This window comes from Hordeum vulgare, chromosome 7H, assembly GCF_904849725.1.
Source record: "Hordeum vulgare subsp. vulgare chromosome 7H, MorexV3_pseudomolecules_assembly, whole genome shotgun sequence".
In the NCBI taxonomy this organism is placed as follows: domain Eukaryota; kingdom Viridiplantae; phylum Streptophyta; class Magnoliopsida; order Poales; family Poaceae; genus Hordeum; species Hordeum vulgare.
In genome coordinates, this window is record NC_058524.1 from 559,778,131 (window position 1) to 559,804,135 (window position 26,005).

Here is a 26,005-nt window from a genome sequence, read left to right on the forward strand (position 1 = left end):
GGGCAGGGGGCGGCGATTGGGGGGAGGGGGAACGGCGGCGGGAGGTTTGCGCGGCAGGAGGTGGACGGGCGGCGGCGAATTTGGTGCGGCAGTGCGCGGCTGGGGTGGGGATTTATTGGCGCGCGGCGGGGCGGGAAGCTTCCAGTGGCAGTTGGACACGCGCGTGGCCAGAAAATATGGGGCAGTTGGCTAGCTGCCCCATATTTACAACACTTGGGTAAAATATAGATCACTGCCCTATTTTTTTTTTACCAAATGTCCAAGATAGGACAACTGTTGGAGATCGTTTTTAGACGTTTTTTGTCCTATATGACATGTTTTTGCAACACTGTCCTATCTAGGGCAGTTGTTAGAGATGCTCTTAGTGTGCGCGGAGAGGTGGGCAGTCCAACAGCCGCACAAAAAACGTGTGCGTGCTATTCTCACTCCAGCGCGCGGCGTCTGCTCCTGCACGCTGGATAAAGACGACTCGTGCGAGACTTCCCCCAACCTCCAGGCAAGGTATCGACATCTTCCGAGATTCCTTTTGCTTACGGTACGGAACGGTACCTCGTTGCTTGTCTCCCAGACATCCTCCCCGCAACACCAACATGCAGATCGGTTGGTGTTTTTGTTTCTCTCCCGGCCCTCTCAACCTTTGCATGCGTTGCGTTGCGCTACACACACCATCAATGCTACACATACATAACTTTACATGAATTTTACAAATAGATGAATTTTGATTGAAGATTAAATCATCCCCTTGAATTTTTGCACACACACACGTACGCTCTCTCTCCTTTTCTTTATGTCACCACCTGTCATCACCACAAGGAACCGAGCAACCGAGCAAAGAAAGCACATTCGATACCATGAATGCCAGCTGGCAAAGAAGCCAAAATGCCATAGGTTCGTAGCCAGCCAGGGAATCTCGTCTCAAAAGGAAGAAGAGTTTCCTAGTTACGACAAGGATCGAGCAGATATTGCTGCACTCTATGTTGGTGTTGTGCATTACGTACGTGCCACAAGGCCGGCCACAGATTAACTACGTATACAACAACACACATTCGAAATGACCATGGGTAGTAGTACCAGATGCATACTACGTATACTACAACACGTACAAGTATTTTGGATTACGCTTCTCGCTGAGAAGAGGCGCTCCCACAGCAGCTCGATCGTCCGTCTGCTCCCTGCATGGCGATCGAGGCGGGACCTAATGCGTGTCTATTCGTGTGAAACAGGAGCCGCGTCCACATAAACCACCATGGCCACCATATGCATGCCTAGCTCTTGCAGGTATGGTACAGAGAATAAGGATCTTGCCGCGCTCTTTACGTTATCTCACAAAGGTAGAGTATGTGAAAATCAACCAAAGGCTTGGTAAGAGTGGCACACAAGACAAGACATCTCTCCGTGACTCGGCATCTTTGTTTGCCTATAAATAAGTGGCTGGCCAGACTTCCTCGCCGCCTCCTGCTGGTCGGTGGTCGCTGGACGTACGACGCCTCCGGCCAGGAAGCTCCTCCCGCCTCCACGCCGCCGCGTCACAGCACAGGTTCTTACCCCGCTTCTTTCTTCTCAGAGATCGGCCGGCCAACTGGCCCCTATCCATTCCTTTCACTGCTTAATTAACTTCGCTTGAACCAAACAGGCCGCGCGCCCCAAGAACCAAGATGCCGTCGTCGCAGTCGCAGTCGCCCCGGCGTCCCGGCGCCCATCCAGCAGGAGGACGACCGGCTGGCCAAGCTCAAGCAGTCCATCAACGAGATGCGGAAGGATCTGATGCTGGTGGCGGCCGTCTGGACGTGTGTGGCCCACCGGTCCGCCCTGCACCACCCGGGCGGGTACTGGAAGCACGGCAAGGAAGGGCCAGGCGGGCACGCCGCCGGCGACCCGGTGATGCCCAGCTACGAAACATACAGAATGCTGAACACCATGGCCTTCATGACCTCGATGCTGCTCGTGGTGATGGTCTCCAGCGAGCGCTTCTACCGGACGTGGGGGAGGATGGCAGCGCTGCTGATCATGGCCCTCCTCGACGTCGCCTACTTCGTGTCCGCCATGGTTGTCGCCGCCGGCCCGAGCGACCTGATCCTCGGCCCCGTGTTCTTCCTTGGCGCCGTCTTCGTCGTCTTGGCCTTCCTCTTCTTCGGCGCCCCCAGGGCATGGAATTGGAACCTTGCCAGGCGCTGCAGGTGTCAGTGTCAATCGGAGGAACGCGCTGGCGTAGCAGGCGCCGTCCGCTACGTTAGCGGATAATTTAACACTAGTGGCAGGGGCGCGCCCTTGGCGCGCCTCCTGTGCGGTCTTATGCGCACCTGCCTTGGTGGTGCAGCTGCCAACGTACATATCATATTAGAGAAACATAATTGTTAATGTAGCATCATTCAACTCTTGTTAGTCTTTCGTAGGTAGAAGTACATATATTAGATTGGTAAGACCTCATCCCGTTAGTCCAAAATAACCGATGAACTGCTCAACTAAGGTTATTATGGGGGCTTCCTGTCTTGAGGCTCAGATTCTACCTTCTGTAAATGTTGTTGTTCTCATTGTCTCATTACAATTGACACTTTAGCATTCCCATGTTTATGAAATAACCATGCTCAGAGAAGCAAGAAGACCGACATTAACCCTGAAAAATAAATGGTTGCACAAATACTATGATTGACACTTAATAATCAGTCATATAAATGATGTTTCATTTAACTTTGAAGTAGTAATTAAACGACTACCAAAGGGCAAAGGCCTTTGACGAAAGGCTGTGAAAACCAAAGTCAATTACTCATACATAGGACAGAACGCAATGCATTACTCCAGAGCACGGTTAATTACTCATATACTCCCTCCGTCTCAAAATAAGTGACTCAAAAATGAATTAACTTTGCACTAAAGTTAGTGTAAAGTTGAGTTATTTTTGAGTCACTTATTTTGGGAAGGAGGGAGTATACATTATGCGATGGTCCGCATGCTGGTTCTAGTTCGGGACCAGAGGCAGAAGACTGTTGGAAATATGCCCTAGAGGCAATAATAAATTAGTTATTATTATATTTCTTTGTTCATGATAATCGTTTATTATCCATGCTATAATTGTATTGATTGAAAACACAGTGCATGTGTGGATACATAGACAAAACACTGTCCCTAGTAAGCCTCTAGTTGACTAAGCTCGTTGATCAAAGATGGTCAAGGTTTCCTGACCATAGGCAAGTGTTGTCACTTGATAACGGGATCACATCATTAGGAGAATCATGTGATGGACTAGACCCAAACTAATAGACGTAGCATGTTGATCATGTCATTTTTTTTGCTACTGTTTTCTGCGTGTCAAGTATTTGTTCCTATGACCATGAGATCATATAACTCACTGACACCGGAGGAATGCTTTGTGTGTATCAAACGTCGCAACGTAACTGGGTGACTATAAAGATGCTCTACAGGTATCTCCGAAGGTGTTCGTTGAGTTAGTATGGATCGAGACTGGGATTTGTCACTCCGTGTGACGGAGAGGTATCTCGGGGCCCACTCGGTAATACAACATCACACATAAGCCTTGCAAGCAATGTGACTTAGTGTAAGTTGCGGGATCTTGTATTACGGAACGAGTAAAGAGACTTGCCGGTAAACGAGATTGAAATAGGTATGCAGATACTGACGATCGAATCTCGGGCAAGTAACATACCGAAGGACAAAGGGAATGACATATGGGATTATATGAATCCTTGGCACTGAGGTTCAAACGATAAGATCTTCGTAGAATGTAGGATCCAATATGGGCATCCAGGTCCCGCTATTGGATATTGACCGAGGAGTCACTCGGGTCATGTCTACATAGTTCTCGAACCCGCAGGGTGTGCACACTTAAGGTTCAACGTTGTTTTATGCGTATTTGAGTTATATGGTTAGTTACCGAATGTTGTTCGGAGTCCCGGATGAGATCACGGACGTCACGAGGGTTTCCGGAATGGTCCGTAAACGAAGATTGATATATAGGATGACTTCATTTGGTTACCGGAAGGTTTTCGGGCATTACCGGTAATGTACCGGGAATGACGAATGGGTTCAGGATCTTCACCGGGAGGGGGGACCACCCATCCGGGAGGGTCCAAGGACCTTGGGGGTGGCGCACCAAGTAGGTGGGGTCAGCCCAAGGCTGTCTTGCGCAAGAGAAGAAAGAAAAACCAAAAGAAGAGAAAAAAAGGAAAGGTGGGAAAGAAGAGAAGGACTCCACCTTCCAATCCTAGTTGGACTAGGATTGGAGGACTCCTCCTCCCCTTGGTGGCGCAGCCCTTGGGGCTCCTTGAGCCTCAAGGCAAGCCTCCCCTCCCCTCCTCCTATATATATGGAGCTATTAGGGCTGATTTGAGACAACTTTTGCCACGGCAGACCGACCACATACCTCCACGGTTTTACCTCTAGATCGCGTTTCTGCGGAGCTCGGGCGGAGCCCTGCTGAGATTAGATCACCACCAACCTCCGGAGCGCCGTCACGCTGCCGGAGAACTCATCTACCTCTCTATCTCTCTTGCTGGATCAAGAAGGCCGAGATCATCGTCGAGCTGTACGTGTGCTGAACGCGGAGGTGCCGTCCGTTCGGCACTAGATCGGAGCGGATCGTGGGACGGATCGCGGGACGGTTCATCGAACGGTTCGTGGGGCGGATCGAGGGACGTGAGGACGTTCCACTACATCAACCGCGTTCACTAACGCTTCTGCTATGCGATCTACAAGGGTACGTAGATCGGAAATCCCCTCTCGTAGATGGACATCACCATGATAGGTCTTCGTGCGCGTAGGAAATTTTTTGTTTCCCATGCGACATTCCCCAATAGTGGCATCATGAGCTAGGTTCATGCGTAGATATCTTCTCGAGTAGAACACTAAAGTTTTTGTGGGCGGTGATGTGCGTTTTGCTGCCCTCCTTAGTCTTTTCTTATTTCCGTGGCATTGTTGGATCGAAGCGGCTCGGACCGACATTACTCGTACGCTTACGAGAGACTGGTTTCATCGCTACGAGTAACTCCGTTGCTCAAAGATGACTGGCGGGTGTCGGTTTCTCCAACTTTAGTTGAATCGGATTTGACCGAGGAGTTCCTTGGATGAGGTTAAATAGCAATTCATACATCTCCATTGTGGTGTTTGCGTAAGTAAGATGCGATCCTACTAGATACCCATGGTCACCACGTAAAACATGCAACAACAATTAGAGGACGTCTAACTTGTTTTTGCAGGGTATGCTTGTGATGTGATATGGCCAACGATGTGATGTGATATATTGGATGTATGAGATGATCATGTTGTAATAGTTAATATCGACTTGCACGTGATGGTACGACAACCGGCAGGAGCCATAGGGTTGTCTTTAAACTAACCTTTGTGCTTGCAGATGCGTTTACTATATTGCTAGGACATAGCTTTAGTAGTAATAGCATGAGTAGCACGACAACCCCGATGGCGACACGTTGATGGAGATCATGATGATGGAGATCATGATGATGGAGATCATGGTGTGACGCCGGTGACAAGAAGATCGTGCCGGTGCTTTGGTGATGGAGATCAAGAAGCACATGATGATGGCCATATCATGTCACTTATGAATTGCATGTGATGTTAATCCTTTATGCACCTTATCTTGCTTAGAACGACGGTAGCATTATGAGGTGATCTCTCACTAAAATTTCAAGATGAAATTGTGTTCTCCCCGACTGTGCACCGTTGCGACAGTTCTTCGTTTCGAGACACCACGTGATGATCGTGTGTGATAGACTCAACGTTCACATACAACGGGTGCAAAACAGTTGCACACGCGGAACACTCGGGTTAAGCTTGACGAGCCTAGCATGTGCAGACATGGACTCGGAACACATGAGACCGAAAGGTCGAGCATGAATCGTATAGTTGATATGATTAGCATAGAGATGCTTACCACTGAAACTATTCTCGACTCACGTGATGATCGGACTTGAGATAGTGGATTTGGATCATGTACCACTCAAATGACTAGAGAGATGTACCTTTTGAGTGGGAGTTCTTAAGTAATATGATTAATTGAACTAATTGTCATGAACATAGTCTAATGGTCTTTGCGAATTACGATGTAGCTTGCGCTATAGCTCTACTATTTTTATATGTTCCTAGAGAAAATTTAGTTGAAAGTTGATAGTAGCAAACTTTGCAGAGGATTGTCCTCGTTGCTGCGCAGAAGGCTTATGTCCTTAATGCACCACTCGGTGTGCTGCACCTCGAGCGTCGTCTGTGGATGCTGTGAACATCTGACATACACGTTTCTGATGACTACACGATAGTTCAGTACAAAATACTTAATGGCTTAGAAGCAAGGCGCCGAAGACGTTTTGAAACGTCACGGAACATAAGAGATGTTCTAAAGAGATGAAATTTTGATTTCATGCTTGTGCCCTTGTTAAGAGGTACGAGACCTCTGACAAGATTTTTTGTCCACAAAGTAAGGGAGAAAATCTCAATTGTTGAGCGTGTGCTCAGATTATCTGAGTACGACAATCGCTTGAATCAAGTGGGAGTTAATCTTCCAGATGAGATAGTGATGGTTCTCCAAAGTCACTGCCACCAAGCTGTGAGAGCTTCGTGATGAACTATAACATATCAAGGATAGATACAATGATCCTTGAGCAATTCGCGATGTTTGACACTGCGAAAGTAGAAATCAAGAAGGAACATCAATAGTTGATGGTTAGTAAAACCACTAAGTTTTAAGAAAGGCAAGGGCTAGAAGGGATACTTCGTGAAACGGCAAAACAATTGCTGCACTAATGAAGAGACCCAAGATTAAACCCAAACCCGAGACTAAGTGCTTCTGTAATGAGGGGAACAGTCACTGAGGCGGAGCAACTCTAGATACTTGGTAGATAAGAAGGCAGGCAAAAGTCGAAAGAAGTATATTTGATATACATGATGTTGATGTGTACTTTACTAGTACTCCTAGTAGCACGAGGGTATTGGATACCGGTTCGGTTGCTAAGTGATTAGTAACACGAAATGAAAGCTACGGCATAAACGGAGACTAGCTAAAGGCGAGGTGACGATACGTGTTGGAAGTGTTTCCAAGGTTGATATGATCAAGCGTCGCACGCTCCCTCTACCATCGGGATTGGTGTTAAACCTAAATAATTGTTATTTAGTGCTTGCGTTAAGCATGAACATGATTGGATCGTGTTTATTGCAATACAATTATTCATTTAAAGAGAATAATGGTTACTCTATTTGCTTGAATAATCACCTTCAATGGTTTATTGAATCTCGATTGTAGTGTTACACATGTTCATGATATTGGTGCCAAAAGATACGAGGTAATGATGATAGTACCACTTACTTGTGACACTGCCGCTTGAGTCATGTTGGTATAAATTGCATGAAGAGGCTCCATGCTGATGGATCTTTATACTCACTTGATTTTGAATCACTAGTGACATGCAAATCACACCACATGAGCAAGGCCTTGTTTTCATTGAGATGAAACCAGATAGTAACTTGTTGGAAGTGATACATTTTGAAGTATGTAGTCCAATGGGTGCTGAGGCACGTAGTGGATGTCATTATGTTCTTACTTCAATGACGATTTGAGTAGATACAAGAGTATTTACTTAATGAATCACAAGTCTGAAATATTGAAAAGTTCAATTCTGTTTCGGAGTGAAGTTCGTCGTAACAAGAGGATAAACTGTCTACGATATGATCATAGAAATGAATATCTGAGTTACGAGTTTTGGTACGCAGTTAAGACAATGTGGAAATTGTTTCGCAGTTCATGCCACCTGGAACATCATAGTGTGATGATGTGTCTGAACGTCATAGCCACGCACTATTTGGTATGGTGCATGCTATGATGTCTCTTATCGAATTACCACTATCGTTTATGAGTTATGCATTAGAGACAACCGCATTCACTTTAAATAGGGCACCGCGTATTTCCGTTGAGATGACACAGTATAGACTGAGGTTTAGAGAAATCTAAACTGTCGTTTCTTGATAGTTTGGGGCTTCGACACTTATGTGAAAAAGTTTCAGTCTGATAAGCTCGAACCCAAAGCGGATAAATGCATCTTCATAGGATATCCAAAACAGTTGGGTACATCTCCTATCTCAGATGCGAAAGCAAAGTGTTTGTTTCTAGAAACGGATCCTTTCTAGAGGAAAGGTTTCTCTCGAAAGAATTGAGTGGGAGGGTGGTAGAACTTGATAAGGTTATTGAACCATCACTTCAACCAGTGTGTAGCAGGGCGCAGGAAGTTGTTCCTGTGGCGCCTACACCAATTGAAGTGAAAGCTGATGATGGTGATCATCGAGCATCGAATCAAGTTACTACAAATCTCGTAGGTTGACAAGGTCGCGTACTACTGCAGAGTGGTACGGTAACCCTGTCTTGGAGGTCATGTTGTTGAGCAACAATGAACCTACAAGTTATGGAGAAAGCAATGGTGGGCCCAGATTCCGACAAATGGCTGGAGGCCATGAAATCCGAGAGAGGATCCATGTATGAAAACAAAGTGTAGACTTTGGAAGAACTACTTGATGGTCATAGGACTATTGAGTAAAGATGGATCTTTAAAAGGAAGACAGACGATGATGGTGATAAGTCACTATTAAGAAAAGCTCGACTTGTCGCAAAGATGTTTCCGACAAGATCAAACAGTTGACTATGATGAGACTTTCTTACTCGTAGCGATGCTAAAAGTCTGTTAGAATTATGTTAGTAGTTGATGCATTATTTATGAAATATTGCACATAGGATGTCAAAACATTGTTTCCTCGACGATTTCCTTGAGAAAACATTGTATGTGATACAACCAGGAGGTTTTGTCGATCCTAAAGATACTAGCAAGTATGCAAGCTCCAGCGATCCTTCAATGGAATGGTGCAAGCATCTCGGAGTTGGAATATACACTTTGATGAGATGATCAAAGATTTTGGGTTTGTACAAGGTTTATGAGAAACTTGTATTTCCAAACAAGTGAGTGGGAGCACTATATAATTTCTGATAAGTATATGTGGTTGACATATTGTGGATCATAAGTAATGTAGAATTTCTGTAAAGCATATAAGGTTGATTGAAAGGAGTTTTCAAAGGAATACCTGGATTGCGCTACTTGAACGTTGAGCATCAAAGATCTATGGAAATAGATCGAAAGCGCTTGATAGAAGTTTCAACAAGATGCATGCCTTGATAAGTTTTTGAAGCAGTTCAAAATAGATCAGCAAAGAAGGAGTTCTTAGTTGCGTTGTAAGGTGTGAATTTGAGTAAGACTCAACACCCGACCCCGACAGAATAAAGATAATAGTCGAAGGTCGTCTTCTATGCCTTGGCCGTAGAATCTGAAGTATGCCATGCTGGGTACCGCACCTGATGTGTGCCTTGACTCAAAGTCTGTTGAGAGGTACAGAGAGTGATCCATGATTGAATCACTAGCAGCGGTCAAAATTTATCCTTATTAACTGATGGACTAAGGATTTTTTTCTCGATTATGGAGGTGGTTAAAGAGTTCATCGTAAAGGGTTACGTCGATGCAAGCTTTGACACTAATCCGAATAACTACGAGTAGTGAAACGGATTCGTATAGTAGAGTAGATATTTGGAGTATTTTCGAATAGCATATAGTAGCAGCATCTATAAGATGACATAAAGATTTGTAAAGAACACACGGATCTGAAAGTTTCAGAACCGTTGACTAAAACCTCTCTCACGAGCAAGACGTGATCAGACCCCATAATTATATGGGTGTTGGATTCGTTGGAATCACATGGTGATGTGAACTAGATTATTGACTCTAGTGCAAGTGGGAGACTGTTGGAAATATGCCCTAGAGGCAATAATAAATTAGTTATTATTATAGTTCTTTGTTCATGATAATCGTTTATTATCCATGCTATAATTGTATTGATTGGAAACACAGTGCATGTGTGGATACATAGACAAAACAATGTCCCTAGTAAGCCTCTAGTTGACTAAGCTCGTTGATCAAAGATGGTCAAGGTTTTCTGACCATAGGCAAGTGTTGTCACTTGATAACGGGATCACATCATTAGGAGAATCATGTGACGGACTAGACCCAAACTAATAGACGTAGCATGTTGATCGTGTCATTTTTTTTGCTACTGTTTTCTGCGTGTCAAGTATTTGTTCCTATGACCATGAGATCATATAACTCACTGACACCGGAGGAATGCTTTGTGTGTATCAAACGTCGCAACGTAACTGGGTGACTATAAAGATGCTCTACAGGTATCTCTGAAGGTGTTCGTTGAGTTAGTATGGATCGAGACTGGGATATGTCACTCCGTGTGACGGAGAGGTATCTCGGGGCCCACTCGGTAATACAACATCACACATAAGCCTTGCAAGCAATGTGACTTAGTGTAAGTTGCGGGATCTTGTATTACGGAATGAGTAAAGAGACTTGCCGGTAAACGAGATTGAAATAGGTATGCGGATACTGACGATCGAATCTCGGGCAAGTAACATACCGAAGGACAAAGGGAATGACATACGGGATTATATGAATCCTTGGCACTGAGGTTCAAACAATAAGATCTTCGTAGAATATGTAGGATCCAATATGGGCATCCAGGTCCCGCTATTGGATATTTACCGAGGAGTCACCCGGGTCATGTCTACATAGTTGTCGAACCCGCAGGGTCTGCACACTTAAGGTTCGATGTTGTTTTATGCGTATTTGAGTTATGTGGTTGGTTACCGAATGTTTTTCGGAGTCCCGGATGAGATCACGGACGTCACGAGGGTTTCCGGAATGGTCCGGAAACGAAGATTGATATATAGGATGACTTCATTTGGTTACCGGAAGGTTTTCGGGCATTACCGGTAATGTACCGGGAATGACGAATGGGTTCCGAATCTTCACCGGGAGGGGGGACCACCCACCCGGGAGGGCCCAAGGACCTTGGGGGTGGCACACCAAGTAGGTGGGGTCAGCCCAAGGCTGTCTTGCGCAAGAGAAGAAAGAAAAACCAAAAGAAGAGAAAAAAAGGAAAGGTGGCAAAGAAGAGAAGGACTCCACCTTCCAATCCTAGTTGGACTAGGATTGGAGGAGGACTCCTCCTTCGCTTGGTGGCGCAGCCCTTGGGGCTCCTTGAGCCTCAAGGCAAGCCTCCCCTCCCCTCCTCCTATATATATGGAGCTATTAGGGCTGATTTGAGACAACTTTTGCCACGGCAGCCCGACCACATACCTCCACGGTTTTACCTCTAGATCGCGTTTCTGCGGAGCTCGGGCGGAGCCCTGCTGAGATTAGATCACCACCAACCTCCGGAGCGCCGTCATGCTGCCGGAGAAATCATCTACCTCTCTGTCTCTCTTGCTGGATCAAGAAGGCCGAGATCATCGTCGAGCTGTACGTGTGCTGAACGCGGAGGTGCCGTCCGTTCGGCACTAGATTGGAGTGGATCGTGGGACGGATCGCGGGACGGTTCGTGGGACAGTTCGCGGGGCGGATCGAGGGACATGAGGACGTTCCACTACATCAACCGTGTTCACTAACGCTTCTGCTATGCGATCTACAAGGGTACGTAGATCGGAAATCCCCTCTCGTAGATGGACATCACCATGATAGGTCTTCGTGCGCGTAGGAAATTTTTTGTTTCCCATGCGACGTTCCCCAACATAGACTTGCATGGACATTCCTAAATCCTTTGAGAGCTGACCTATGGTTAGGAATTGGGGCCTTCTTTCTCTTCATAGGTTTTGTAGTCTAGTGTATTGAGCATAGAACAAATAGAGATTTCAGAGGGCCCCCAGGCAGTCAAATTGGATCGCTCTTCTACTTCTCCTTCTCAACACTCGTGTTTGCTCATAGGAAGAAGATAGTGAACAACTTATCAAGAATTGCTGTAGTTGTTTGGCTTTTCGTCATGCTGATATTGCAGCAGAGTTATACTGCAAGTTTAAGCTCAATTCTCACACTGGAACAACTTCAGCCAACAATCACTAGTCTAGAAGAAGTTATCAGGAACGGGATGTTGGAATTATGCCCTAGAGGCAATAATAAATATAGTTATTATTATAATTCCTGTGTCAAGATAATCGTTTATTATCCATGCTATAATTGTATTGAATGAAGACTCATTTACATGTGTGGATACATAGACAAAACACCGTCCCTAGCAAGCCTCTAGTTGGCTAGCCAGTTGATCAAAGATAGTCAGTGTCTTCTGATTATGAACAAGGTGTTGTTGCTTGATAATTGGATCACGTCATTAGGAGAATCACGTGATGGACTAGACCCAAACTAATAGACGTAGCATGTTGATCGTGTCATTTTTTTGCTACTGTTTTCTGCGTGTCAAGTATTTGTTCCTATGACCATGAGATCATATAACTCACTGACACCGGAGGAATGCTTTGTGTGTATCAAACGTCGCAACGTAACTGGGTGACTATAAAGATGCTCTACAGGTATCTCCGAAGGTGTTCGTTGAGTTAGTATGGATCGAGACTGGGATTTGTCACTCCGTGTGACGGAGAGGTATCTCGGGGCCCACTCGGTAATACAACATCACACATAAGCCTTGCAAGCAATGTGACTTAGTGTAAGTTGCGGGATCTTGTATTACGGAACGAGTAAAGAGACTTGCCGGTAAACGAGATTGAAATAGGTATGCGGATACTGACGATCGAATCTCGGGCAAGTAACATACCGAAGGACAAAGGGAATGACATACGGGATTATATGAATCCTTGGCACTGAGGTTCAAACGATAAGATCTTCGTAGAATATGTAGGATCCAATATGGGCATCCAGGTCCCGCTATTGGATATTGACCGAGGAGTCTCTCGGGTCTGCACACTTAAGGTTCGACGTTGTTTTTATGCGTATTTGAGTTATATGGTTGGTTACCGAATGTTGTTCGGAGTCCCAGATGAGATCACAGACGTCACGAGGGTTTCCGGAATGTTCCGGAAACGAAGATTGATATATAGGATGACCTCATTTGATTACCGGAGGGTTTTCGGAGTTACCGGGAATGTACCGGGAATGACGAATGGGTTCCGGGGGTTCACCGGGAGGGGGCAACCCACCCCGGGGAAGCCCATAGGCCATAAGGGTGGCGCATCAGCCCTTAGTGGGCTGGTGGGACAGCCCAAAAGGGCCCTATGCGCCATACAAAGAAAAATCAAAGAGAAAAAAAAGGGAGGTGGGAAGGAAGGGAAGGACTCCCACCCACCAAACCAAGTCCAACTCGGTTTGGGGGGGAGCCTTCCCCCCTTGGCTCGGCCGACCCCCTTGGGGCTCCTTGAGCCCCAAGGCAAGGTCCCCTCCCTCCCACCTATATATACGGAGGTTTTAGGGCTGATTTGAGACGACTTTTCCACGGCAGCCCGACCACATACCTCCACGGTTTTTCCTCTAGATCGCGTTTTTGCGGAGCTCGGGCGGAGCCCTGCTGAGACAAGGTCATCACCAACCTCCGGAGTGCCGTCACGCTGTCGGAGAACTCTTCTACCTCTCCGTCTCTCTTGCTGGATCAAGAAGGCCGAGATCATCGTCGAGATGTACGTGTGCTGAACGCGGAGGTGCCGTCCGTTCGGTACTAGATCGTGGGACTGATCGCGGGATTGTTCGCGGGGCGGATCGAGGGACGTGAGGACGTTCCACTACATCAACCGCGTTCACTAACGCTTCTGCTGTATGATCTACAAGGGTACGTAGATCACTCATCCCCTCTCGTAGATGGACATCACCATGATAGGTCTTCGTGCGCGTAGGAAAATTTTTGTTTCCCATGCGACGTTCCCCAACAGTGGCATCATGAGCTAGGTTCATGCGTAGATGTCTTCTCGAGTAGAACACAAAAGTTTTTGTGGGAGGTGATGTGCGTTTTGCTGCCCTCCTTAGTCTTTTCTTGATTCCGCGGTATTGTTGGATTGAAGCGGCTTGGACCGACATTACTCGTACGCTTACGAGAGACTGGTTTCATCGCTACAAGTAACCCCGTTGCTCAAAGATGACTGGCAAGTGTCGGTTTCTCCAACTTTAGTTGAATTGGATTTGACCGAGGAGGTCCTTGGATGAGGTTAAATAGCAACTCATATATCTCCGTTGTGGTGTTTGCGTAAGTAAGATGCGATCCTACTAGATACCCATGGTCACCACGTAAAACATGCAACAACAAAATTAGAGGACGTCTAACTTGTTTTTGCAGGGTATGCTTGTGATGTGATATGGCCAACGATGTGATGTGATATATTGGATGTATGAGATGATCATGTTGTAATAGAAAATATCGACTTACACGTCGATGGTACGGCAACCGGCAGGAGCCATAGGGTTGTCTTTATACTAACGTTTGTGCTTGCCGATGCGTTTAATATTTTGCTAGGATGTAGCTTTAGTAGTAATAGCATGAGTAGCATGACAACCCCGATGGCAACACGTTGATGGAGATCATGGTGAGGCGCCGGTGACAAGAAGATCATGCCGGTGCTTTGGTGATGGAGATCAAGAAGCACGTGATGATGGCCATATCATGTCACTTATGAATTGCATGTGATGTTAATCCTTTTATGCACCTTATTTTTCTTAGAACGACGGTAGCATTATGAGGTGATCTCTCACTAAAATTTCAAGACAAAATTGTGTTCTCCCCGACTGTGCACCGTTGCTACAGTTCGTCGTTTCGAGACACCACGTGATGATCGGGTGTGATAGACTCAACGTTCACATACAACGGGTGCAAAACAGTTGCGCACGCGGAACACTCGGGTTAAGCTTGACGAGCCTAGCATGTGCAGACATGGCCTCGGAACACATGAGACCAAAAGGTCGATCATGAATCATATAGATGATATGATAGCATAGGGATGCTTACCACTGAAACTATACTCGACTCACGTGATGATCGGACTTGAGCTAGTGTAAGTGGATCATGAACCACTCAAATGACTAGAGAGATGTACTTTTTGAGTGGGAGTTTAGCGAATAATTTGATTAAGTTAAACTCTAATTGTCTTGAGCATAGTCTAAGTCCACTTTGAATATATTTGTGTTGTAGATCATGGCTCACGCTACAGTCATCCTGAATTTTAATACGTTCCTAGAGAAAGCTAAGTTGAAAGATGATGGAAGCAACTTTGTAGACTGGGCTCGTAATCTTAAGCTAATCTTACAAGCTGGGAAGAAGGATTATGTCCTTAATGCTGCGCTAGGAGATGAACCACCCGCTACGACTGATCAGGATGTTAAGAACGCTTGGTTAGCACGTAAGGAGGACTACTCAATAGTTCAATGTGCAGTCTTGTATGGCTTAGAACCGGGACTTCAACGTCGCTTTGAGCGTCATGGAGCATTTGAGATGTTCCAGGAGTTGAAGTTTATCTTTCAGAAGAACGCCCGGATCGAGAGGTATGAGACCTCCGATAAATTCTATGCTTGCAAGATGGAGGAAAACTCGTCTGTCAGTGAACATGTGCTCAAAATGTCTGGGTACTCAAACCGTCTAGCTGAGCTGGGGCTTGAACTCCCGCAAGAGGCTATCACTGACAGAATCCTTCAATCACTGCCGCCAAGCTATAAAGGCTTTGTGTTGAACTACAACATGCAAGGGATGAACAAGTCTCCCGGCGAGTTGTTTGCGATGCTGAAAGTCGCAGAGTCTGAACTCCGCAAAGAGCATCAAGTGTTGATGGTGAATAAGACCACTAGTTTCAAGAGAAACGGCAAAGGCAAGAAGGGTAATTGGAAGAAGAGAGGCAAGCCTGTTGCCAATCCGACGAAGAAGCCCAAAGCTGGACCTAAGCCTGAAACGGAGTGTTACTATTGCAAGGGTATGGGTCACTGGAAGCACAATTGCCCCAAGTATCTGGCAGATAAGAAGGCGGCCAAAGAAAAATCAGGTATATTTGATATACATGTTATTGATGTGTACTTAACCGGCTCTCGTAGTAGTGCCTGGGTATTCGATACTGGTTCTGTTGCTCATATTTGCAACTCGAAACAGGAACTGCGGAATAGACGAAGGCTGGCGAAAGATGAAGTGACGATGCGCGTAGGAAATGGTTCCAAGGTTGATGCAATCGCCATCAGCACAGTTTCACTTCAGTTACCATCAGGATTGGTGATGAACTTAAATCATTGTTATTTAGTGCCTGCGTTGAGCATGAACATTATATCTGGATCTTGTTTATTGCGAGACGGTTACTCTTTTAAGTCAGAGAATAATGGTTGTTCTATTTCTATGAGTAACATCTTTTATGGTCATGCACCCAATGTGAGAGGATTGTTCATATTGAATCTTGATAGCGATACGCATATACATAACATTGAGACCAAAAGAGTTAGAGTTAACAATGATAGCGCCATATTTTTGTGGCACTGCCGCTTAGGTCATATTGGTGTAAAACGCATGAAGAAACTCCATGCTGATGGACTTTTGGAGTCACTTGACTTTGATTCACTTGACACGTGCGAACCATGCCTCATGGGCAAGATGACTAAGACTCCATTCTCCGGAACAATGGAGTGTGCAAGTAACTTGTTGGAAATCATACATACCGATGTGTGTGGTTCGATGAGCGTGGAGGCACGCGGAGGATATCATTATTTTCTCACCTTCACTGACGATTTGAGTAGATATGGTTATGTCTACTTGATGAAACACAAGTCTGAAACATTTGAAAAGTTCAAGCAATTTCAGAGTGAAGTGGAAAATCATCGTAACAAGAAGATCAAGTTCCTATGGTCTGATCGTGGGGGTGAATATCTGAGTTTCGAGTTTGGTACTCACTTAAGACAATGTGGAATTGTTTCACAGTTAACACCGCCTGGAACACCACAACGTAATGGTGTGTCCGAACGTTGTAATCGTACTCTATTAGAGATGGTGCGATCTATGATGTCTCTTACTGATTTGCCGTTATCGTTTTGGGATTATGCATTAGAAACAACTGCATTCACTTTAAATAGGGCACCATCAAAATCCGTTGAGACGACACCATACGAACTGTGGTATGGCAAAAGGCCAAAGTTGTCGTTTCTTAAAGTTTGGGGATGTGATGCTTATGTCAAAAAGCTTCAGCCTGAAAAGCTGGAACCCAAAGCGGAAAAGTGCGTCTTCATAGGTTACCCAAAAGAGACAGTTGGGTACACCTTCTATCTCAAATCCGAGGGCAAAGTGTTTGTTGCTAAAAACGGAGCTTTTCTCGAGAAGGAGTTTCTCTCGAGAGAATTGAGTGGGAGGAAGATAGAACTTGACGAGGTTGTCGAACCTCTCATCCCTCTGGATGGTGGCGCAGGGCAAGGGGAAACCTCTGTCGTTGCGACGCCGGTTGAGGAGGAAGTTGATGATGATGATCATGAAACTCCAGTTCAAGTTTCTGTCGAACCACGCAGGTCGACGAGACCACATGCTGCTCCAGAGTGGTACGGTAATCCCGTCTTATCAATCATGTTGTTAGACAACAATGAACCTGCAAATTATGAAGAAGCAATGGTGGGCCCAGATTCCAACAAATGGCTAGAAGCCATGAAGTCCGAGATAGGATCCATGCATGAGAACAAAGTGTGGACTTTGGAGGTACTACCTGAGGGCCGCAAGGCTATTCAGAACAAATGGATCTTTAAGAGGAAGACGGACACTGACGGCAATGTGACCGTTTATAAAGCTCGACTTGTGGCAAAGGGTTTTTCACAAGTTCAAGGAGTTGACTACGATGAGACATTCTCACCCGTAGCGATGCTTAAGTCCGTCAGAATCATGTTAGCAATAGCTGCATTTTTCGATTATGAAATCTGGCAGATGGATGTCAAAACGGCGTTCCTTAACGGTTTCCTTAAGGAAGAGTTGTATATGATACAACCCAAAGGTTTTGTCGACCCTAAGAATGCTAACAAGGTGTGCAAGCTCCAGCGATCCATTTACGGACTGGTGCAAGCATCTCGGAGTTGGAACAAACGCTTTGATGAGGTGATCAAAGCATTTGGGTTTATACAAGTGGTTGGAGAATCTTGTATTTACAAGAAAGTGAGTGGGAGCTCTGTGGCGTTTCTAATATTATATGTGGATGACATATTGCTGATTGGAAACAACGTGGAGTTTTTAGAGAGCATAAAGGATTACTTGAATAAGAGTTTCTCTATGAAGGACCTAGGAGAAGCTGCTTACATTCTAGGCATTAAGATCTATAGGGATAGATCAAAACGCCTGATAGGACTTTCACAAAGCACATACCTTGATAAAGTTTTGAAGAGGTTCAAAATGGAACAGTCCAGGAAAGGGTTCTTGCCAGTTTTACAAGGTGCGAGATTGAGTAAGACTCAGTGCCCAGCAACTGATGAAGATAGAGAGCATATGCGCTCCGTCCCCTATGCTTCAGCCATAGGTTCTATCATGTATGCAATGCTGTGCACTAGACCGGATGTTAGCCTGGCCATAAGTATGGCAGGAAGGTTCCAGAGTAATCCAGGAGTGGATCACTGGACAGCGGTCAAGAATATCCTAAAGTACCTGAAAAGGACTAAGGAGATGTTTCTCGTGTATGGAGGTGATGAAGAGCTCGCCGTAAAAGGTTACGTCGATGCAAGCTTTGACACAGATCCGGACGACTCTAAGTCGCAAACCGGATACGTATTTATTCTTAATGGGGGTGCGGTAAGCTGGTGCAGTTCCAAGCAAAGCGTCGTAGCAGATTCTACATGTGAAGCGGAGTACATGGCTGCCTCGGAGGCGGCTAAAGAGGGTGTCTGGATGAAGCAGTTCATGACGGATCTTGGAGTGGTGCCAAGCGCACTGGATCCAATAACCTTGTTCTGTGACAACACGGGTGCCATTGCCTTAGCAAAGGAACCACGGTTTCACAAGAAGACCAGACACATCAAACGACGCTTCAACCTCATCCGCGACTACGTCGAGGGAGAGGACGTAAATATATGCAAAGTGCACACGGATCTGAATGTAGCAGACCCGCTGACTAAACCTCTTCCACGGCCAAAGCATGATCAACACCAGAACTTTATGGGTGTTAGATTTATTACAATGTAATTCACATGATGATGTGAGGGCTAGATTATTGACTCTAGTGCAAGTGGGAGACTGTTGGAATTATGCCCTAGAGGCAATAATAAATATAGTTATTATTATGATTCCTGTGTCAAGATAATCGTTTATTATCCATGCTATAATTGTATTGAATGAAGACTCATTTACTTGTGTGGATACATAGACAAAACACCGTCCCTAGCAAGCTTCTAGTTGGCTAGCCAGTTGATCAAAGATAGTCAGTGTCTTCTGATTATGAACAAGGTGTTGTTGCTTGATAACTGGATCACGTCATTAGGAGAATCAAGTGATGGACTAGACCCAAACTAATAGACGTAGCATGTTGACCGTGTCATTTTGTTGCTACTGTTTTCTGCGTGTCAAGTATTTATTCCTATGACCATGAGATCATATAACTCACTGACACCGGAGGAATACTTTGTGTGTATCAAACATCGCAACGTAACTGGGTGACTATAAAGATGCTCTAGAGGTATCTCCGAAGGTGTTAGTTGAGTTAGTATGGATCAAGACTGGGATTTGTCACTCCGTGTGACGGAGAGGTATCTCGGGGCCCACTCGGTAATACAACATCACACACAAGCCTTGCAAGCAATGTGACTTAGTGTAAGTTGCGGGATCTTGTATTACGGAACGAGTAAAGAGACTTGCTAATAAACGAGATTGAAATAGGTATGCGGATACTGACGATCGAATCTCGGGCAAGTAACATACCGAAGGACAAAGGGAATGACATACGGGATTATATGAATCCTTGGCACTGAGGTTCAAACGATAAGATCTTCGTAGAATATGTAGGATCCAATATGGGCATCCAGGTCCCGCTATTGGATATTGACCGAGGAGTCTCTCGGGTCATGTCTACATAGTTCTCGAACCCGCAGGGTCTGCACACTTAAGGTTCGATGTTGTTTTATGCGTATTTGAGTTATATGGTTGGTTACTGAATGTTGTTCGGAGTCCCGGATGAGATCACGGACGTCACGAGGGTTTCCGGAATGGTCCGGAAACGAAGATTGATATATAGGATGACCTCATTTGATTACCGGAAGGTTTTCGGAGTTACTGGGAATGTACCGGGAATGACGAATGGGTTCCGGGGGTTCACCGGGAGGGGGCAACCCACCCCGGGGAAGCCCATAGGCCATAAGGGTGGCGCATCAGCCCTTAGTGGGCTGGTGGGACAGCCCAAAAGGGCCCTATGCGCCATACAAAGAAAAATCAAAGAGAAAGAAAAAAAAGGGAGGTGGGAAGGAAGGGAAGGACTCCCACCCACCAAACCAAGTCCAACTCAGTTTTGGGGAGGGGGGAGCCTTCCCCCCTTGGCTCGGCCGACCCCCTTGGGGCTCCTTGAGCCCCAAGGCAAGGTCCCCTCCCTCCCACCTATATATACGGAGGTTTTAGGGCTGATTTGAGACGACTTTTCCACGGCAACCCGACCACATACCTCCACGGTTTTTCCTCTAGATCGCGTTTTTGCGGAGCTCGGGCGGAGCCCTGCTGAGACAAGGTCATCACCAACCTCCGGAGCACCGTCACGCTGCCGGAGAACTCTTCTACCTCTCCGTATCTCTTGCTGGATCAAGAAGGCCGAGATCATCGTCGAGTTGTACATGTGCTGAACGCGGAGGTGCCGTCCGTTCGGTACTAGATCGTGGGACTGATCGCGGGATTGTTCACGGGGCGGATCGAGGGACGTGAGGACGTTCCACTACATCAACCGCGTTCTCTAACGCTTCTGCTGTACGATGTACAAGGGTACGTAGATCACTCATCCCCTCTCGTAGATGGACATCACCATGATAGGTCTTCGTGCGCGTAGGAAAATTTTTGTTTCCCATGCGACGTTCCCCAACACGGGAGCCCTAGTAAATACATTGGTAAATATTCATTAAACTAAATGAGCTGTAGTAAATACATTGATAAATTAGGTGACCTTACACTATTGTAATTGTAAGAGATTTAATAATGAATCAATAACAAAACTGAGTGAACCCCATTTACCTACCTTTGGGATCACCTAGCAGATAAGATGACCTTGTTTATTTGCATGGAATAGAAACACAAGGCAAGAGAAAGAGAAAAATATATAGTATGATGCCTCGGTACTGATACACTGATATGGTGCCCATCTAAAGAAAAGTGCGGCAATTCATTTTCTCTTGTATACAAAGTGGGGATCGCAAAAAATCAATGATCATTATGTCGATAGCTCAGTTTGAAAATGGAGGACGATACTCAGTTTATGAGCAGGTAGGTCAAAGACTCATGGTCTTTGTTCTCCTTGATGACTTCCCCAAATTCTTGTGAGGTAAATCAAAACCCTGATGCTGGAATAACACCACACCGTTCTCCCGCAAATCCACCAGAAGCAATAGAATGTTGAAACATATCTCTCAAACTGGAAACCTTCAGAAACGCAATGTATTGCATTATTCATATTTCCATATTTACGCTGACCTGCTTTTTGAAAGTATTAACAACATATATATACTGAAACTGAAATGGTATTATTATGTAGTATTCTTCTCACAAATAACCCAAACCAGCAAACTATAGTTGAAGATGCAGATTTTAGTTTCCCTAAATGGCCGAGATGCATCTGTAGCTTCAACACAACAAAACAAGGAGCAACTAACTATATGGATCTGAGAATACAGTACATGTCCAGGATAACATGTCTAGAATAAATGGGTGCTAAGTTGCTAACAAATATAACACCAAGGGCCGAACTTATCAGATTTTTTGAGCGACAAATTTAAAGGGAGCAAAAACAGAACAAATTTCATTTTAGTGCATCACTTTCCTTGGTACTCGCATGCCGTAGTGAGACGTGCAAGATCAACCTCTTCTTAGAGAAGCAACATGAACAACTAATAGATAATCAATACAGGTTAAAAAAAGTGACACAAGGAAACATCAAACGACAACAACTATATTTACCCGTTTTAGATTGAAAAGGAAGTTTTTGTTAGATATGCCTGGACAACAGCTCTAGGCTCTAGCACCAAGGAATATTGGTTGATAACCATTTTCCTGGTTGGAAATTAGAAGCCTCATCAGAAACGTATGTGGTTTATGTGCACCAAACTGGATACAATGTAATTAAAAATAAAACCCTAAAACTAAATCGCAAAATTCTGAATCACACCTTTACTGCAGAAAAGAGTAGAGCAACACCAGACTAACTCCAATCTTGTGATGATCCAACTTATGAGAGAAACAGTTGATTAAAATCGGTATTTACGTATCAAATTCATGCAACACCTCCTGATTAGCATAAATCCAAATGTTTACCTGCAGAACAAGTATTAATATAGGAGTAAAATGAATCACCACGAACTCTCGAGAATTTTCTCGTCCAATAGGTACAGGCAAGCACAATACATGGGAAAACTGTAAGGGGGAGATAGAGCAGATTACAACCAATTTTCCACTACGGCCTTTTTGACAAGGTCAAACCCAGGCCGATGGGATCCACTTCCCTAAGAAGTGGGATGCGACGCTCGAAGTGCTCGATGCCGAGACCAAGCTCGTTTGTGGGGACGACATGGTCAAGCCGCATCGGGTGCACGAGGGGAGGGGTAGATGTGGCTGGGCGAGGGAGAGGCTGGGGAGAGACATGGGCGGCGCACCTTTGGTAGTGTCGATGCCCCATCTCTGCGTCTTGCCGTCGTTGCATACTACTTGGCCATCGATCATGCGCCTCCAAGCAGTTCACCATCGCGACACCAACAGGCCTGACCACCACCGCCACTTCGACATCCGCAAGGTCGAGGTTGGCGCGCTGACACATTACCACCCGATCTGGCCACCCGCCTCTCACTCCTTGGCCACCTGCTACCTTGCTCGAAATCACCACAATCCCCGCCTTTGTGGACCTGGAGACGACGGAGGGAGGAGGTGTCGGCACGAGGTGGGGTCGCGTTAGGAGGCGTGTGGGAGAGGGGACTATAGAGAGAGCAGGTCGCCTGCGTGTGGAAGAAAAGAAACAGAGGTGGGTGTGGGGCTCGATGTGACCAATCGGCCTGGGGAGGTACTCCTATTAACTCAGCGGCACAACCCCTCGATGATCCCTTTCTTCCTTTCTTTTGACTCGGCACAGTAAAATCGACGTGGCTACCTCGATCATGCGCCCAGACTTCCCCTCTTGAAGAGTGTAATGTTATAGAGTATATCTGGCCAATTCCTGTGCTGTGGGAACAGGATTATCAATCGGTAATGCTGTACGAGTATATGTATATGTGGCTAAGAAGGGACTGTCGAGATTAGTGCAATTTGGTCTACTAGGATTTGGTATATGCATGTAGGTATTTTCTTAGAGACATGTAGGTAATTAGAGTAATGCTACATCCAGTAATGCTACGTAAGTGTTTTACGTGATGTGTTACATGACCAATTAAATCAGAGGCTGGAGGATGACGCACCCCATCCCTAAACATCAGGGGCGGCGAAGTTAATTAGTTAGAAAACTTATGTTAGTCCTCGTAAAGCTTACATAGATGCAACATTATCGAGGTAATTAAGAAGCGTCTGCCTGATGATGGTTAGGACACGTATAATGATTGATAAGATTATCTTATTTTAAGTTTGCATGTAATTTACAGATGACAGAAAAAGCCTCACGATGTATCACTCTTCCTGAAAATATGATGAGATAGATTATACTAATTAAGAAGTCATCTCTTGTTCTCTTTTTAATAAGAAAAAACAAACTTTTTTGATGAGTTATCTCTCCTTCACCTCATCATTTATCCTACATGACACTATTAAAAGAGCATCATTGTACATGTCCTTAAGGGTATACCACCCATGTCTAGCTGTTAGCTGTTAGTGGCTGTTATTACTGTGCCGTAGAATGCTGGGTTCAAACGGAATGCCCGTTGTATGGTTTCTCCCTTGCTAGACCGAACTAATCGCTCCAAACAGGTAGCTTAAGTGCATGTTTAAATGCGTGGAATATCGTCTAATGGGTGGAGAAACAAATATCGCCCGATGCGCGGCAAGCATTGGATGCTTTCCTCCACGACGGGTCGAATGACTTGATAAGAAGGCACTCCCAATCTTGTTTCCCTTCCCTTTGACAAAGAATCTTTTTTTTTCTAGGCTAGAGAGTACCCTGCACTGCAGTGCTGCAACAACCTATTCTAGGCGGGGCCAACAGCTCCTGTGCGACGTCTTTCCTGGGAATTGGATGGAATGAGACGTTGTTCGACAGAATGGCTCGGCAGCGACACTTTTGAGCGCGTAAATAGCTCCTGTGCGACATGGTCCTTAAGCTGAACTGATATCCTCATTAGCTGTTATGGGTTCGACCCACAACGTATCCACGTAAGCGCGGGACCCACCACTTGTCCAGTAAGCGCGGGACCTACCTCGTCGCGGCTAGAAGCGATTTCGCCTGTGCCCTTCCGTCCGCCGCCGTCCATTGCTTTCCCCTTTCCCCCATTCTTCTTCTTCCTCGAGTCTCCGGCGACCTAATGCAGATGTCCACCTCCTCGGCCACGAAATCAAACTGGCGTCAGTATGGTCTAGTGATGCTCACAAGGTGCCCTAACTGCCCACGCCCAGAGCCTCTCAAACGGTTGGTGACTAAGACGGATGAGAATGGCAATCTTGGGTGGGAGTTTGTGAAATGCTTGAGCAAACCAATGGCAGGAAGGGATGGCAAGGTTAGATCTCGGTTCTAAGCCCGTTCTTTCGCTGATGTTTGCTTTGATTTCTCCATATTTTGTTTTTTCTCCTCGAATTTGAGATTTAGGGTTCATTTTGTGGTTTGCAGATCCTGAAGAAATGCACACATTTCGAGTGGATTGATGAATATGTTCACATGATTAAATCTGAGGGATACATTGATTCTAGCATGGCCGCAACCTGGGAGCTCAATTTGGGCGGGGTGCCGCAGATGGAGAATTGGGGGAGCTCGGACAGTGGGGCGGGCAGAGTTGTGCCGATGGCGAGGTACTTGGAGTCTGAACTGACCGATGAACTGAAGAAGATAAAGAAAAATCAAAGGGAGATGATCGATTTGCAGAAGCAAGCAAATATCATGGCAGTGTTTTTTTATTGCTGTGTCATTGCTCTGTTTATGTTTTATTTGCTATTCATCGTCATTAGAGGGGGCATTTAGGTCTGTCCAGTGTAGATGATGTGATCTGTCCGCCATGACAAGTTCATGTATCTTAAATGAATCAGCAGTTTGGAACACAAATTATTCAGTTTACATGTTGTGTTTCCTCTGTTTTTTGTTCTTCAGTTAACAGAGTACACACCCAAATTCAGTTTGCAGTAAAAAAAACAAAATTGGGCTGCCGAGTGCGAGACCAAAGGAAGTTCAGTTTCAGTACAAAAAAATTATTCGTGGGCTGGCGAATAGATGTTGGGCCTAAAATAAAAACGACGGATTATAACCAGGCCCAAAGGTGTAATTTACAAAAGGTACTACTGATTTCAATAGAAATAACCAGACCCAAAATTATTTGACTGGTCATGTATGATTTTCAATAGAAAATAAAAACGATGGATTATATACAACAATCCAAGTTCATTTATCTTAACAGGGTTGAACATCTAATCTGATTTGTATTATTTACAAACATGGCCTAAGCGGCCTGCAAGATATAAGTGTAAAATCTACAGAGCAAGTACTACACGGGCCCGTACTACACGGGGCAACTACACGTGAGGAACGTCGGGCACGTCTTCTGACTGGTCCTTTTCTGGGGCTTACTCGCTTGAGAACGCCTGTGATGCGTGGGACAGTGGCTGGAACAGGTTCTGGCTGCTTCTTTTCTGGCCCTTACTCGCTGTTCTTTTCTGCAGAATCGCCTGTTCTGGCTGGAACGGGCCCGGCTGGAACAGGTTCTGGCTGCCAAACCGGAGCCCCTTGGTCGCTGCGGCTGCGCTCCATTGTCCCCCCTCCATTGCTGCCTTGCTGTCCGGGCCCTGCTGCTCCTGGGTCAACCAAACAAGAGATTAGTTCCTG

The 26,005-nt window shown here is 45.5% G+C and overlaps 1 protein-coding gene across 1 annotated transcript; it reads left to right on the forward strand.

The window, feature by feature from the left end:
- The first annotated feature begins 355 nt into the window (after nucleotides 1–355).
- On the forward strand, nucleotides 356–2,242 carry LOC123409299. Its single transcript, XM_045102237.1, has 3 exons — nucleotides 356–501; nucleotides 1,440–1,537; nucleotides 1,634–2,242. The coding sequence occupies exons 1-3, from the start codon at nucleotides 356–358 to the stop codon at nucleotides 2,239–2,241; spliced, it is 852 nt and encodes a 283-aa protein (XP_044958172.1). The 3' UTR covers nucleotide 2,242.
- The last annotated feature ends 23,763 nt before the right edge of the window (nucleotides 2,243–26,005 follow it).